We start from the raw sequence: 18,157 nt of genomic DNA on the forward strand, positions 1-18,157 counted from the left end.
ACAGAAAAAAAAAAAAAAAGGACCCATTCGTCTGCCAAGATGGTAAAAAATGGGCCATACAATTCTAATCCAGTCATATATTGGCTGTTGCCAGAGTCTTGGTAATAGAAAGAGGAGAGGAAAAAAAATAATTGACTGATCAAAGCATAAACTTCAGGTTATGACTGATCACCTGATCACCAGTCAGAAAATCCGCCATTACTTGTTACCTTTTTTTCAGCAGATTGTCATTTACTACACGAGGGATCTAACCAATTAATGGTGGAAACTCATCTCGGTTTCAGCTGACGTTTAGGCATGGAACATAGGGGTGCATTACACCTGCCTATGTATCAGTGATGACAGGCAAGCAGAAATCCTATAGCCATGCAGGAAGATAAATGGTGGGGTGGCAGAGCTCGGCCCGCGGAGGGTTCAGCTTGCACAGCAGCCACAATCCGCAATGTTTAATTCATGGACACAGAACAAAGGGGAAGAGAAGGAGGAAGGCAAAGTATCACTGAGCACATGCAGGGCATCGTAGGAAGAGCGTATACAGCACGACACACCGTACATAGCTGGTATACGTCATCATATGCATAGCTACTCAGGTTCTGCCCACACAATACAAGGGGGTGTACCGCAGCGTGGAGAGACGACAGCCTCCATACAATACATACCACAGCCGAAAATCCATCTCCCCCATCAGCTGCACACGTAGATTACACGTATCCATCACTTGAGCTTGCAATCTAATTTCTCTACCCCAGGCATTAATGCAGCTCAATTAATCCATGAAGACTTCATTAACTGGGCTACCAGAGGATGAAAAGAGGCAACCTGCATGCAGACAGCGTCCTGGACACATCTGCACTAAGGGCTGAGGGATGCCATGCTTACTGTATGAATGCCACCATAGAGGAGAAAGGGGGCACATAAGCGTGCCCCGCAGATCTGTGCTAAAAGCCCTCGTTTTGGGACAGGACTCGGGGAATAGAAGACCAGAGAGAATTTTGGCCACGTCCCAATCTTACCGGGATAGCTCTACAAGAAATCCATTAGGAGCATCTGAGGATAAGCAGGCCCCCATACACATCCCAATCGATTACCGCCCTATAAAGGGCTAAAATTTAACATATATATGTACATACACACACACACACACACTATAAAATGTATTGGTAGTAGTCATCCTTTCCCCATAGAAAACAGCAAAGGTGGAGAACAGACCCAATGGCTGCTAAAGGATGGTCAGAAATTGAACCCGATCCTAAGGGGTTGTCCAGCATTAGACAAACATATCCGCATTCTTCTAAGAAAGCAGCCTAATTGTAAAACCAGGCTAACTGTGGGCAGGTGCGGTACTATTTTATTCATTCATTTTTTTTGGGGGGGTGAAACCACCATGTTTATCTAATTCTATAAAAATCCATTTAGGAATTCTGATGCTCTAGGCGAGAGTCAGACGACTATTTTACTCGGACAAGGATTGGAACGCGATGCTCCGACTGGCTGGCGGCTCTCTTGACCCATAGAAATACTTGCCGTCACTCTTGGGTGCGGAGAGCCGCCAGCCAGTCCAAGCATTGTGTTGTGATCCTCATCCGAGTTATATGGCTGTGTGACTCTCTCCTTGTGGTCAGAAATTAAAAAATATAGAGTCAGGGCCTCTATAGAGTATGTATAAGTTTACACAATGTAATATGATCGCAATCCTTCAGATTAATTGTTTAGGACCCGGATAAAGGACCAAGACATGAGAGATCCACCAATGTTCCCTGTTAATCACGTGTTGGCAAGAGTGGTTAACCACTACCATCTTATAAAGTGATGGCTGACCTTTGGCACCCCCATTGACTCGTAGAATGATGGGGTCGGCGCACTGGTTTACCACGGTGCCCTCTTCCATAGGCTCATGTGTTTGCAAAGAATGTTTCGCCGAGTATTTATGTATATGGGGAAGTAAGGAGAGACAGCTGATGCACCAGTGAGCGCTGGGCCATCAGATATCACGCGTATGGCCGCCTGCACTGCAGGTTACCTAGATGTGCTGTAGTCACCTATATAAAAAGTGCCAGGGAAATGGAAGAAAAAAAAAAAAAAGGTGCAAATAATTCAGTACTACACCAGCGATGCATGCCCTTTATTATCAGGGTGGGTAGGAGTGCCACAGGTCAGACCACTACAGATCATAGAGTGAGGACATAGCTTAGCAATTTATCACTTACAACATGGAAATGCCCTTTACGTCCCAAGGGGGTCATTTTTATAGACGTGAAAGAGCATCGTATTAGACGAGACCCGAACCTCACCAACTTCACAAAGGGTCAACAGTATCACTGAGGGTTGAAGAAGGAAATCCAAATCTGCATCAGTGTTTGATTCCCCGGTAGGCATGTCCCATAATTTAACAAAAACCCATTCTAATAAAAACACATAATAGTATATGGTATTTTGGGGCACACATGGACCAATGATATAATAGGGTGTGATAATGGTCATTTATGGCCCATTTAGAAAAGCGAACAATTGGGTGACGAGCATTTCTAGGAACGCTAGCTCCGGACTATCGGTGCCCCTAACTGGCAATCACCCGACACACTCGCTCACAAGAGGCGATCGTCTTTAAGCTTGATTATCAATTATCGTCATTGTCAGCCCTGAGAACCTGATGTTCTATGTGCACAGAACTAACGACAATTCCGCGAGTATAGAACGTTCCTTGGCCCGTCTAACCAGGACAGTAAAGGACCACCGATTGGATTGCATATAGCCCATAGGCCATTAAATTACTGGATAGAACTGCAACCAATGAGTATTGGGATAATGTGGAAGACAAAAGACAATAATGGGAACTTCCCCTCAGCTTATAGGGAATCAGTCAATAGGTTTTTACTATGTAATCTGACAGCAGTATTATGTAAGGGTTAAGACCCTGATTCCAGTGATGTATTACTTGCTGGGCTGCATGCTGTCATTTTGATACAAACCACAGTTTTCTCAGTTGAAGGTCTAGCAGTGCTATTACTGCTGAGCCCTGTATAATCCCACCCACATCACTGATTGACAGAAAGCTGGGGGGCTGGTTGGACCAGGGGGCACAAGACACCTAGTCCTGTATTGATAATAAAAGCTGATTTTAATGAAACGGCAACACATCCCAGTAAGTAACACATCACTGGAACCAAGGTATCTGCCCTTACATAGTAGTGTTCTCAGATTACATAGCAAAAACCTGCTGACATATTCCCTTTAAGAACATTAATCGACATCGAGACATGATTTTCCCATAGGAAAGGCTCCTTCTGTGTTGCCCAAGATCTAGTGATCTCAGTGGCACACAGGTTAATACTTTCTAAGCACCAGGTGAAGGAAAACTAAATTAAGATAGTCAGTGTCATGACTTGTCAGATTTCCCGAGACCAGGGGCTCCTTCCCCATCCCCAAAGCTAGGGGCACCCTAGCTCACTCTGTTCCCCGGATTACTTCTGATGGTGAAGATGCCAGGGCCACGTACCTTGCCTTAGCTCCTGAATTCGCCCTCAGTCTGTACCCTTCCCCCACCCAGGGGAGTAGTAGTGTACAGCAATACACCAACTAGAGTCTAACAAGGTAGTACGAACAAGGATAACAGAAAATAAGAAACATACAAATCTACTCACCCAGACAACAAAGGAATGCACCGGAGAGTGGAGGATGGGGCAAAACCAAAGTAGGAGGAGAAAGGGAATTATCACACACTCAAAACCTAGCAACCGTCACAGATATACCCACCATAGGCCTTCTCCAATAATAATCAACAACCTCCAGCCATGCAGCATAAGCTACTCTGACAATGAGTGCTAGCCAGGGACCAGATTATATAGGAGATGGGAGTGACTAAGTGCACAGCTGAGAATCTTAGCTCCAGGAGCTGATTAACCCCTGCACTGCCAAAATAAATTTACACCGTTTAACAAGAAGGTGAAGTACTTCTAATCAGTGCAGGAGTAAGAAAAAAAAAATCAAATGCTGCAGTCTTCTGGCTCCTCTCCGTCGCGGTAAACCCGTGACAGTCAGTTTAGACATTCTGAAGTCCACGCCGTTCAAGAAAGCCCAACGTTATGCATAACGCGTGGACTTAAAGGACGGCCAAGTCTATCTCACTACATACTTAACCTACTGAGGATTAGGCTGGTTCCACACGTCTAACGTTCATGGTTGGAGAACAGATCACGATGCTCGGGTCTCCTGACTTGTACTCAACAGCCTCAAAGGCATATGACATGTGAAACTGGCCTTAATGAAATGTTCTTCAAGGTGCTTACCGAGAGGATGTCTGCCGCCACGATCACTACATGTCCTACATGTGAAGTTCTGAGAAGGTCCAGAATTATAAAGATATAGTAAGAATATAGACAACTGCAAAGAGAATATCTCTGGTCTAAGCCACCTCCACAGGCCTGCAATAGGCTAGGCTTTCTCGTGGCTTTGGACATGTGTCCCATGGTTCAAACTGGCCACATTTTACCAGTTTCATGGCAATTTCCAGTGAATCATTTATAAATCCTGTCCTTTACCGGGACCTTCCACGAATAACATATACAGAAGAATTTTTCTGGAACTTGTTGTGAAAACAGGGCAGTTGGATCCATGCAAAAATCCAACTTAAGGGAATGTGCACACAGTTATTTTTCCTGACTTCTTGGAGCAGAAACTCCTAGTATTTCAGGAGCCTTTGGAGAGTTTCTGATCCAAAAACTCAACACAAACTCCAAAATCTTCCTCAAAATGCCCAGAAAACTAATATTATTATATTTATCTCCTTAAAACCATTCTGATTTTTTATTTTATTTTATTTTTTTAAACAGATTTTTTTTTTTTCTTTTAACCTAAAAATATTTGGAAAACTCTTCTTATTCATTTTTACAAGAAACCCACTTTGATAAATGGCTGGTGGGGGAGAAAAAAAAAATGCATTTTTTGGGGAAGTGTCTCCTGATGGAGCCAACTGCAAACTTGATAGTAAATCAACAAAAAGCTGCAAAAAAAATAAATAAATCCCTGAAAAAGGAGCATTCATGAAGAGGTTTCAGCTTGAAAAATCACCATTTTTTGAAATGTCTCCAAGGCTCAATGTGAACATAGCCTTATGGTATTAGTCAGATACAGCGGCCAGCGAGTACATTTCTAAAGGTCTAGTGGCTCCTTTAAAAATATATATTTTCTTCATAGCTGACATTTTACACTATTGCGGTCATTGCCAAACTTGTATGATACAGTGTGAAACCGATGTGTAATATATGTGTCCAGGTAAGAGCTTTCCTAGTCACATACAAGCACATATGTTGTCAGTACGTGGCACCGAGTCATGTGGGTAGGCGTCAGCGGTGTAATACAGGGAACGTTCCTGGAATGACCGAGTCATCTGTGACAGGTGACATCACACCTGCTGCGGCCCTCGGGTCGGGCTCCGCATGAGTCAGTGCCAGCTCTGTCACCGGGAGGGGACCATACTGACATATATACATATGTATATCATAGATAGATAGATAGATAGATAGATAGATAGATAGATAGATAGATAGATAGATAGATATAGGAGTGAATGCTGCTAAAATATAATATACACATACATACACACAGTAGATGTACATACATTACATACATATAAACACACACAATAGATATACACACATACAATATATACACACACACACGATTATATATATATATATATATATATATATATATATATACATACATACATACACACTAGATATACAGACATTTACATGTGCACATACACGCGCGCGCACACAATATATACACACACATTGAACATACACATACCGTATATATATTTTACATATAAATATATATTATATATACATATATACACACACACACACACACATATATACATACATATACACACACCCTGTTTCTGGCTATAAAGAACACACATGGTTGTCAAAATTAACCCATTCATCTTTGACAGATTTAAAAAAAAAAAAAAAAAAAATGAAACCAGGACCCCATGACTATGACACACCCCGAACCACAAACAATAGGAGGACTCCATTATAAAACCATCATTCAAAAGACAGAGGTGTAAAAAGAAAAAAAAAAAAAAAAAAAAAAGCGGTGGGAGGATTTAAAAAAAATAATATAAAAATTATTATTTTAACTACGGCTTCAGCAAACAACCCTGAAGGCGTTTTTGTATGAAAGGAGAGGCCCTTGTAAACCGCTCGCACCCACCCCCTTGTAAAGCGATGCGGCCCTGTACGGGGTGAGGGTGTGAGAGGCAGGTAGATTCATCTGTTAATGTCCATCAGCCATTAACATACGAAAAAGTCCTGTAAAACAAAAGGGCTTTTATATAGGACCTATCTACATAAAGAGAATACAGTGACCTCACTGCAGCAGGGGCCATTATATATATTTTTTTAGTTTCTCAAATATTTTTTCTTTTATATACCTGCCTTGTATTCATATTAATGTTATATTTTTACATCTTTATATTGCATTATATTGTATTCAGGAATTTTATATTATATACTGTACTATATTATGTAGTCTTACATGAATGTTTATTATTTTACAGATAGATTTTATAAATATACTCTGTAAAATATAAATATACCCTGTAAAATATAATATATTTATTTATTTATATTTATTTATTACACAATTTATAGTACATAGAATCTATTTGCAAATATTTTTAAGATCCTATGTTTAAATTAAAATAAATAATTCTATTAGAAAAAAAAATGCCTTAGGTAGAAATAAAAAATAAATAAAAACATACGAAAATAGGAAAGCGTCACCCAGGCCAATGTCATTTCCTATTAAAGAGCCTCTGTAGGAAGTGCAGACAGCAGGGCACAGAGGGTTAACCAGATACTCCCCTTATTATTAATGAAGCAGCCATAACCAAGCCATCCCTGATGCATCTGAATGTAAACATGGGGTGGGTCTCCAGACCTGAACTTTCTCCCCTTTTTTATAAGGTTAGATACCTATGGGGATCTGGGGGTCATCCTATATTATTTAGGAATACAGGTGCTGAGTCTATAGGATGTGAATGATGCAGGAACCTCCAGGCCAGGACGTATGGACTGGTGAGATCTAATGATGACTGGTAGATATATACCGTATGTATATACAGTGTGTGTGTGTGTGTGTGTGTGTGTGTGTGTGTGTGTGTGTGTGTGTGTGTGTGTGTGTGTGTGTGTGTGTGTGTGTGTATTTAAGTATTATTAAAAAATATATATATATATATTTTATTTTTTTTTTAAAAAAATAAAAAATAAAATTACACATATCCACACACACTAATTAAAATAAAAAAAATAATTATACACAAAAAAATATATATATTATAGACACACACCATGGCCTTGCTATATTACTAAATGGCATATGGATATGGCATTGCCCCTTTATGGTGCATAGTCATGTATTATTACATATCATATGGAGTCGGGGGGCTATGGCGCCCAGGTGGGCATCCTTTTCCGCCCCTTTAGCATATAATAGCACATTTGACACCCATGATCGCCCCCGTTAATGATGTAATATAATGGGATAGTGATAGGGTTCGGATATACAATGCTTATTTCCCACCCATGCAGACCACCAGGATGCCCCCTTACCTTGGCCATAGCATTTGTAGATGAGCCAGCTGACAGAGGCAGAGGTCCTGGCCTGCTGTACATCATATATATCCAAGGGTTTAATCTCTGGCACCAGAAAGCTCTTTTTCATCCTTGTCCTCCTGTGTGGGTGGCAGGGCTAGTGCAGAAGACCCATCAGGGGAGGGTGGGCATAGGAATGGGGAAGGGGGCACCCAGGGAGTCCTGCAGGCAGTGCACACAGCACAATGAGGCAGCCTGGCTGCTCCCCCCTCTCTGTGCTCTGTGCTCCCACCCTTCTGGCTGGGGGTAGTGGGGTCCTGCAGCAGAGCTGTCCTTCAGCACCACATGGAGGGGATGAGGATGGCTGTGGGGGGCACAGGGCAGCGCTGGAGGTCTCTGCTGGCAGCTGTCTCAGGTGCACTGGCTGCTGTCTCTCTCCTCCCTTCCCCCTCTCTCTTGCTATGTGACCTCACTGCAGGGAGGAGTCTCTGTGCTTCGCTAACAGGTAATTCAGAATGGACAATGGAGGAAGTCACAGGCTGCTAATAACCCAGTGATTCATCATGGCTGCCTGAGGAGAGGAGCCCAGTGCCGGAGAGGCTCTGACAGAGGGAGATGGCGCTGTGTGGAGGGGCAGGGCTGTGGGTTCTGTACTAGTGAGACATCAGGTACAGACAGAAGACCATTGTTACCCTGGGTCCCATCATGGAGCTCACTGCTTCTCCTTGGGATAAATGCACACAGCGCCGAAACGGTGTGGATTTCCCACGCAGAAATTGTTTTCCAGACATTGTTCTCCACGGTTATTGTGACCTGCTGTGCTGATTTTTAAAATTGCGCGGTGTCACTTATTTTCGGTAAAATTCGCTGCAGTTTTAGGTTTAGGCTGTGTTCACACGTTGCTTTCGGTTACAGCTTGTTCACACGCTGTATTATTTTTTTTTTCAGTAAAAAAAAAAGCAGCGTTACACATTACCAGCAGAGTGAATGAGATTTCTGAAATCCCATGCACATGCTGATTATTTTTCTTATTTAATTATTTATTAAATAATTTATTTAATTACATTATTATTATTATTATTATTCTTTGCGTATTTTAAAGCTTTTTTTTATTTTTTTAAATCATCAGTATTGTCAATTCATTCAGCGTTTTTGCAGCTTTTTTCATCCATTCTAATGAATGGGGGGAAAAAAATTAAAAAGCAAGTAAAAACGCAGGCAGAAAATGCAACAAAAGCAAGTATTTTAGCAATTTTTCTGTTTTTAAGGCAGGAAAATTTGCTGCAAATATTCAGCGTGTGCACATACCCTAAGGGTGAGTTCACACCACCGATTTGTCCACTGTCGTGAAAAACGGTCCAATTCTGATCACGGTTTGATCAGGACGGCATCAGTTTTTCTCATAGGTGGAGTGGAAAAAATAGTTTCTTCACCTTCTCCTTTATGACAATCTGTGAAAATCATACCGCACTCTGTCATCTTTTATTGTACTATTACTTCATGTCTGCAATGTGGAATCGGAACTGCAAATCTGCGACATGTGAACTTGGCCTTACTCTTGTAATGCACAGGGTGCAATGCGAAACAGAATCTGCATGTAAGGCCATGTTCACATGTTGCCCATTATTTGCAGCATAGATTCCATATTTACAGTAATATACAATACAAGTTAATAGCTATTTCAAAATCCATTGCACAGATTGTGGATAAAAAAAAAATTAAAAATTTGGATTTTCATTGCAGAGTGCACCCTTTTCAATGCTTAGCAATGGGGTAAAATGAAATCCTTAGCTAAGTCCACATGGAACTCTGCAAGTAACATATGTGGATGCAGTCTGCAGATTTCTGACCAAATCAGCAGCGGAAATGTAAAAAGTATATGATTTTCATACATATGGTTACGTGCCAACTAGACATGAGTGGCCTCACTCAATACAAGTGTCACGGATTTACTGAGACAGAGGAGCCAGAAGACCGAAGCGTCTGATTACAAGTATTACTGCACTGATTAGAAGCAATGCTTTGTTGCATTAAATGGTGCAAGTTTCTTTTAACAGTGCAGGGGTTAATCTGCTCAGTTGAGAGCTCCTGGAATCTTTCCTTCATAAAGGCTCTCAGCAGTTCATTGTTAGCTACTATCATCTCCTATATAATCTGGGCCCTGGCTAGCATTCATTGTCAGAGCTAGCTTATGCTGCATGGCTGGTGGTTGTTATTGGAAAAGGCATTTTACTAACGACTTACAGCCAAAGCTAACAGACAATTCTCTATACTCCTCCTTCTAGACCTGTCCTCTGCCTTCGACACAGTTGTCCACTGCCTCCTACTACAGATCCTCTCTTCCTTTGGGGTCAAAGACCTCACCCTATCTTGGATCTCCTCATACATTACAAACCGCACATTTAGCGTTTCCTACTCCCATACTACCTCTTCATCTTGTCCCCTCTCTGTTGGTGTCCCTCAAGGCTCTATCCTTGGGCCCTTACTCTTCTCAATCTATACACTCTGCCTGGGACAACTCATAAGGTCCTATGGCTTCCAGTACCATCTATATGCTGATGACACTCAGTTCTACCTCTCTGGCCCAGATGTCACCTCTCTGCTCTCCAGAATCCCAGAGTGTCTATCAGCCATATTCTCCTTCTCCTCTCGCTTCCTCAAGCTCAATGTGGACAAATCTGAACTAATTATCTTTCCTCCATCTCGCATACCTTCCCTACCTGATCTAACTATCAAAATAAATGAAATCACACTTTCCCCTGTCCCCAAAATCCGCTGCCTCGGAGTAACCCTGGACTCTGCCATGTCCTTCAAACCGCACATCCAAGCTCTCGCCACCTCCTGTCGCCTCCAGCTCAAAAATATTTTCAGAATCCGCCCTTTCCTCAACCCACACTCTACCAAAATGCTTGTGCATGCCCTAATCATCTCCCGCCTCGACTACTGCAACATCCTCCTCTGTGGTCTACCTTCTAACACTCTCTCACCTCTCCAGTCCGTCCTTAACTCTGCTGCCCGACTAATTAAGCTCTCTCCTCGATGCACTCCTGCTTCCCCTCTTTGCAAATCCCTTCACTGGCTCCCAATTTCCCAGCGTATCCAGTTTAAACTACTAACACTGACCTACAAAGCCATCCATAACCTTTCTCCTCCGTATATTTCCAAACCAATCTCTCAATATCTTCCCTCCCGTAATCTTCTCTCCTCCATGCTTATTCGCTCCTCACCCAATCGCCTCCAAGACTTCTCCCGAATATCCCCCATCCTCTGGAATTCTGTGCTCCAACACATCCGGTTATCCACCACATTTGGATCCTTCAAAAGAAACCTGAAAACTCACCTCTTCAAAGAAGCTTACAGCCTGTAATGACCACCCGGCCACCTCAACACCATCGGAGCTACTGGAACCCCCGACCTACTGTCTCCTTCCCCATAATCCTGTAGAATGTAAGCCCGCAAGAGCAGGGTCCTCTCCCCTCTGTATCAGTCTGTCATTGTTTGTTTTGTTTACTGTAAGTGATATTTGTATTTTTATGTAACCCCTTCTCATGTACAGCACCATTGAATTAATGGTGCTATATAAATACATAATAATAATATTAATTTGGTGGATTTATCAGTGACTGTTGCTAGGTTTTGGTTGTGTGCCAATCTCCATCCTGTTGTGCATAATGTTGGGCTTTCTTGAACGGTGTGGACTTCAGACCAGCAAATCTGACTGTCACAGGTTTACCGTGACAGAGAGGAGCCAGAAGACCACAGCGTCTGATTTCTCCTCCTCCTCTGATTAGAAGCACTTCACTTTCTTATTAAACGGTGTAAATTTCTTTTGGCAGTGCAGGGGTTAATCTGCTCTGTTGAGAACTCCTGGAGCATTTAGGCTCTCAGCTGTGCACTGTTAGCCACTCCCATCTACTATATAAATTGGGTCCTGGCTAGCACTCATTGTCAGAACTAGCTTATGCTGCATAGCTGGAGGTTGTTGGTGGTTATTATTGGAGAAGGCGTTTGGTGGATTTATCTGTGACTGTTGTTAGGTTTTGGGGATGTGATAATTCCCTTTATTTGCCTACTTTGGTTTTACCCCATCCTCTACTCCCCGGAGTATACTGTTGTTTGTGTGAGTATATTTGTATGGTATTTTCCTTTATCCCTGTTTGTATTACCTTGTTAGTCTGTTTGCTGTATTATAGTACACTACTACTCCACTCTTCCCTGTGTGGGGGAAGGGTACAGACTGAGGGAGGATTCAGGAGCTAAGGCAAGGTACATGGCCTCAGCATCTTCACCATCAGAAGTAATCCGGGGAACAGGGCGAGCTAGTGCACCCCTATCGTTAAGGGCTGTTGTGAATTTGCTTTTTGCTCCCTCTAGTGGTTACTAGTTTTTTGACTCTGGTTTTTCTGTCATTCCTTTTATCCGCACCTGGGTCGTTAGTTAGGGGTGTTGCTATATAAGCTCCCTGGACCTTCAGTTCAATGCCTGGCATCGTAGTTATCAGAGCTAGTCTGCTGTGCTCTTGTCTACTGATCCTGGTTCCAGTTATATCAGCTAAGTCTGCCTTTTGCTTTTTGCTATTTGTTTTGGTTTTGTATTTTTGTCCAGCTTGTTCCAAATCTATATCCTGACCTTTGCTGGAAGCTCTAGGGGGCTGGTGTTCTCCCCCCGGACCGTTAGACGGTTCGGGGGTTCTTGAATTTCCAGTGTGGATTTTGATAGGGTTTTTGTTGACCATATAAGTTACCTTTCTTTATTCTGCTATCAGTAAGCGGGCCTCACTGTGCTAAACCTGGTTCATTTCTGTGTTTGTCATTTCCTCTTACCTCACCGTCATTATTTGTGGGGGGCTTCTATCCAGCTTTGGGGTCCCCTTCTCTGGAGGCAAGAAAGGTCTTTGTTTTCCTCTGCTAGGGGTAGCTAGATTCTCCGGCTGGCGCGTGTCATCTAGAATCAACGTAGGAATGATCCCCGGCTACTTCTAGTGTTGGCGTTAGGAGTAGATATATGGTCAACCCAGTTACCACTGCCCTATGAGCTGGATTTTTGTATTCTGCAGACTTCCACGTTCCTCTGAGACCCTCGCCATTGGGGTCATAACAGTTTGCCAGGCCAGTATTAAATGTTTAATGCATTGCAGAAGAGGGATTATAAGAAAGAAGATTCTGAGTTTTTTTTTTCTCCTTCCCCTTTACCTCAGAGTGGCTATGCTTGCTGCAGACATGAATGTCCAGACCTTGATTACAAGTGTGGACCAGCTGGCTACTCGTGTGCAGGGCATACAAGACTATGTTATCAGAAATCCTAGGTCAGAACCTAAAATACCGATTCCTGAACTGTTTTCCGGAGACAGGTTTAAGTTTAGGAATTTCGTGAATAATTGTAAATTGTTTTTGTCCCTGAGACCCTGTTCATCAGGAGATTCTGCTCAGCAAGTAAAAATTGTTATTTCGTTCTTACGGGGCGACCCTCAGGATTGGGCTTTTTCGCTGGCGCCAGGAGATCCGGCATTGGCTGATCTTGATGCGTTTTTTCTGGCGCTCGGTTTACTTTATGAGGAACCCAATCTTGAGATTCAGGCAGAAAAGGCCTTGCTGTCTATGTCTCAGGGGCAGGACGAGGCTGAAGTGTATTGCCAAAAATTTCGGAAATGGTCCGTGCTGACACATTGGAACGAGTGTGCACTGGCCGCTAATTTTAGAAATGGCCTTTCTGAAGCCATTAAGAATGTTATGGTGGGTTTTCCCATTCCCACAGGTCTGAATGATACTATGGCACTGGCTATTCAAATTGACCGGCGGTTGCGGGAGCGCAAAACCGCAAATTCCCTCATGGTGTTGTCTGAACAGACACCTAATTCGGTGCAATGTGATAGAAAAACCGCAAATTCCCTCATGGTGTTGTCTGAACAGACACCTGATTTAATGCAATGTGATAGAATCCTGACTAGAAATGAGCGGAAAATTCATAGACGCCGGAATGGCTTGTGCTACTACTGTGGTGATTCTACACATGTTATCTCAGCATGCTCTAAACGTATAGCTAAGGTTGTTAGTCCTGTTACCGTTGGTAATTTGCAACCTAAATTTATTCTGTCTGTAACTTTGATTTGCTCACTGTCATCTTATCCTGTCATGGCGTTTGTAGATTCAGGTGCTGCCCTGAGTCTCATGGATCTCTCATTTGCTAAGCGCTGTGGATTTACTCTTGAACCATTAGAAAATCCTATTCCTCTTAGGGGTATTGATGCTACACCATTGGCAGCAAATAAACCGCAGTATTGGACTCAGGTTACCATGTGCATGACTCCTGAACACCGCGAGGTGATACGTTTCCTGGTTTTACATAAAATGCATGATTTGGTCGTTTTAGGGCTGCCATGGTTACAGACCCATAATCCAGTCCTGGACTGGAAGGCTATGTCAGTCTCAAGTTGGGGCTGTCGTGGTATTCATGAGGATTCCCTGCCTGTGTCTATTGCTTCTTCTACGCCTTCGGAAGTTCCGGAGTATTTGTCTGATTATCAGGATGTCTTCAGTGAGTCTGAGTCCAGTGCACTGCCTCCTCATAGGGACTGTGACTGTGCTATAGATTTGATCCCAGGCAGTAAATTTCCTAAGGGAAGACTGTTTAATCTGTCGGTACCTGAACATACCGCTATGCGTTCATATATCAAGGAGTCTCTGGAAAAAGGACATATTCGTCCGTCTTCTTCCCCTCTTGGTGCGGGATTCTTTTTTGTGGCAAAAAAGGACGGATCTTTGAGACCTTGTATTGATTATCGGCTTTTAAATAAGATCACTGTCAAATTTCAGTATCCTTTACCGCTGTTGTCTGACTTGTTTGCCCGGATTAAGGGTGCCAAGTGGTTCACCAAGATAGACCTTCGTGGTGCGTACAACCTTGTGCGCATTAAGCAAGGTGATGAATGGAAAACCGCATTCAATACGCCCGAAGGTCATTTTGAGTACTTGGTGATGCCTTTTGGGCTCTCCAATGCGCCTTCAGTTTTTCAGTCCTTTATGCATGACATTTTCCGGAAGTATCTGGATAAATTTTTGATTGTTTATCTGGATGATATTTTGGTTTTTTCTGATAATTGGGATTCGCATGTGGAGCAGGTCAGGTTGGTCTTTAAAATTTTGCGTGAAAATTCTTTGTTTGTCAAGGGCTCAAAGTGTCTCTTTGGTGTACAGAAGGTTCCCTTTTTGGGGTTCATTTTTTCCCCTTCTGCTGTGGAGATGGACCCAGTCAAGGTCCGAGCTATTCTTGATTGGACTCAGCCCTCGTCAGTTAAGAGTCTTCAGAAGTTCTTGGGCTTCGCTAACTTCTACCGTCGTTTTATCGCTAATTTTTCTAGCATTGTGAAACCTTTGACGGATATGACCAAGAAGGGCTCCGATGTAGCTAACTGGGCTCCTGCTGCCGTGGAGGCTTTCCAGGAGTTAAAACGCCGGTTTACTTCGGCGCCTGTTTTGTGCCAGCCTGACGTCTCACTTCCCTTTCAGGTTGAGGTGGATGCTTCGGAGATTGGGGCAGGGGCCGTTTTGTCGCAGAGAGGCCCTGGTTGCTCTGTTATGAAACCTTGTGCCTTTTTCTCTAGGAAGTTTTCGCCTGCCGAGCGAAATTATGATGTGGGCAATCGGGAGTTGTTGGCCATGAAATGGGCATTTGAGGAGTGGCGTCATTGGCTCGAGGGTGCTAAGCATCGTGTGGTGGTCTTGACTGATCACAAAAATCTGATGTATCTCGAGTCTGCTAAACGCCTTAATCCGAGACAGGCCCGCTGGTCATTGTTTTTCTCCCGCTTTGATTTTGTTGTCTCGTATTTACCAGGTTCAAAGAATGTGAAGGCCGATGCTCTTTCTAGGAGCTTTGTGCCTGATGCTCCTGGAGTCGCTGATCCTGTTGGTATTCTTAAAGATGGAGTTATCTTGTCAGCTATTTCTCCGGATCTGCGACGTGTGTTGCAGAGATTTCAGGCTGATAGGCCTGAGTCTTGTCCACCTGACAGACTGTTTGTCCCGGATAAGTGGACCAGCAGAGTCATTTCCGAGGTTCATTCCTCGGTGTTGGCAGGTCACCCGGGAATTTTTGGCACCAGAGATCTGGTGGCCAGGTCCTTTTGGTGGCCTTCCTTGTCAAGGGATGTGCGGTCATTTGTGCAGTCCTGTGGGACTTGTGCTCGAGCTAAGCCTTGCTGTTCTCGTGCCAGCGGTTTGCTCTTGCCCTTGCCTGTCCCGAAGAGACCTTGGACACATATCTCCATGGATTTCATTTCTGATCTTCCGCTATCTCAGGGCATGTCCGTTATCTGGGTGATATGTGATCGCTTCTCCAAGATGGTCCATTTGGTTCCTTTGCCTAAGCTGCCTTCCTCTTCCGATCTGGTTCCTGTGTTTTTCCAGAACGTGGTTCGTTTGCACGGCATCCCTGAGAATATTGTGTCAGACAGAGGATCCCAGTTCGTTTCCAGGTTCTGGCGATCCTTTTGTAGTAGGATGGGCATTGATTTGTCGTTTTCGTCTGCTTTCCATCCTCAGACTAATGGACAGACGGAGCGAACCAATCAGACTTTGGAGGCTTATTTGAGGTGTTTTGTCTCTGCTGATCAGGACGATTGGGTGACATTCTTGCCGTTGGCTGAGTTTGCCCTTAATAATCGGGCTAGTTCCGCCACCTTGGTTTCGCCTTTTTTCTGCAACTCTGGTTTCCATCCTCGCTTTTCTTCGGGTCATGTGGAGCCTTCTGACTGTCCTGGGGTGGATTCTGTGGTGGATAGGTTGCAGCAGATCTGGAATCATGTGGTGGACAACTTGAAGTTGTCACAGGAGAAGGCTCAGCGCTTTGCCAACCGCCGCCGCGGTGTGGGTCCCCGACTACGCGTTGGGGATTTGGTGTGGCTTTCTTCCCGCTTTGTTCCTATGAAGGTCTCCTCTCCCAAATTTAAACCTCGTTTTATTGGGCCTTACAAGATATTGGAAATCCTTAATCCTGTATCTTTTCGTCTGGATCTTCCTGTGTCGCTTGCTATTCACAATGTATTTCATAGGTCCTTGTTGCGGCGGTACATTGTGCCTGTAGTTCCTTCTGCTGAGCCTCCTGCTCCGGTGTTGGTTGAGGGCGAGTTGGAGTACGTGGTGGAGAAGATCTTGGATTCTCGCCTCTCCAGGCGGAGGCTTCAGTACCTGGTCAAGTGGAAGGGCTATGGTCAGGAGGATAATTCCTGGGTGGTCGCCTCTGATGTTCATGCGGCCGATTTAGTTCGTGCCTTTCATGCCGCTCATCCTGATCGCCCTGGTGGTCGTGGTGAGGGTTCGGTGACCCCTCACTAAGGGGGGGGTACTGTTGTGAATTTGCTTTTTGCTCCCTCTAGTGGTTACTAGTTTTTTGACTCTGGTTTTTCTGTCATTCCTTTTATCCGCACCTGGGTCGTTAGTTAGGGGTGTTGCTATATAAGCTCCCTGGACCTTCAGTTCAATGCCTGGCATCGTAGTTATCAGAGCTAGTCTGCTGTGCTCTTGTCTACTGATCCTGGTTCCAGTTATATCAGCTAAGTCTGCCTTTTGCTTTTTGCTATTTGTTTTGGTTTTGTATTTTTGTCCAGCTTGTTCCAAATCTATATCCTGACCTTTGCTGGAAGCTCTAGGGGGCTGGTGTTCTCCCCCCGGACCGTTAGACGGTTCGGGGGTTCTTGAATTTCCAGTGTGGATTTTGATAGGGTTTTTGTTGACCATATAAGTTACCTTTCTTTATTCTGCTATCAGTAAGCGGGCCTCACTGTGCTAAACCTGGTTCATTTCTGTGTTTGTCATTTCCTCTTACCTCACCGTCATTATTTGTGGGGGGCTTCTATCCAGCTTTGGGGTCCCCTTCTCTGGAGGCAAGAAAGGTCTTTGTTTTCCTCTGCTAGGGGTAGCTAGATTCTCCGGCTGGCGCGTGTCATCTAGAATCAACGTAGGAATGATCCCCGGCTACTTCTAGTGTTGGCGTTAGGAGTAGATATATGGTCAACCCAGTTACCACTGCCCTATGAGCTGGATTTTTGTATTCTGCAGACTTCCACGTTCCTCTGAGACCCTCGCCATTGGGGTCATAACAAAGGGCATAGGGACAGAGAAGGAGCCCCTGGTCCCGGGACACCCGACAACAGAGTCGCAACAACAAGTATATTGAGCGGGGCAAGACAATGTCTAGTCGAAATGTAGCTGGGAGTATGTAAATAAGATATTTGCGGTCACATGACTTTCAGAATCCTCACAGCGCACTCTGCACATGATGTGTGGACTGACAAGTCTACAGTCATGTACAGTGACTTCAGACGTACCGCAAGGCCGGACAACCTCTTTAATAATGGCATTCACTTGGATTGAACTCCTCGGAGTACTAAGTGAAGGGGATGCATGACTAAAGGAAGGCGGGACCCTCAAATCTTGTAGTTTTTATTAGCTATATCAAATTTTGCAATCTTGGTAGCTCAATAATGGAGCCACGGTTGCCAATTTAAAAAAAAAAAAAAAAAAATTAAAAACAATTTACTAGTTTTTCTAATTGTG

General features: G+C 43.8%; 1 protein-coding gene across 3 annotated transcripts in view; it reads right to left on the reverse strand.

The window, feature by feature from the left end:
* Window positions 1-8,201, reverse strand: part of CAMSAP3 (calmodulin regulated spectrin associated protein family member 3) — a 92,228-nt gene extending 84,027 nt beyond the window's left edge. Inside the window, exon 1 of one of the 3 annotated variants that reach the window (XM_077262297.1) lies at window positions 7,623-8,201. In XM_077262297.1, coding sequence (XP_077118412.1) covers window positions 7,623-7,734 — 112 coding nt within the window. In that variant the 5' untranslated portion in view covers window positions 7,735-8,201. The remainder of the gene's footprint in view (window positions 1-7,622) is intronic. The other 2 variants (XM_077262298.1, XM_077262299.1) reach the window with 2 other exon arrangements.
* Window positions 8,202-18,157: the final 9,956 nt, after the last annotated feature.

This window comes from Ranitomeya variabilis, chromosome 5, assembly GCF_051348905.1.
Source record: "Ranitomeya variabilis isolate aRanVar5 chromosome 5, aRanVar5.hap1, whole genome shotgun sequence".
In the NCBI taxonomy this organism is placed as follows: Eukaryota; Metazoa; Chordata; class Amphibia; order Anura; family Dendrobatidae; genus Ranitomeya; species Ranitomeya variabilis.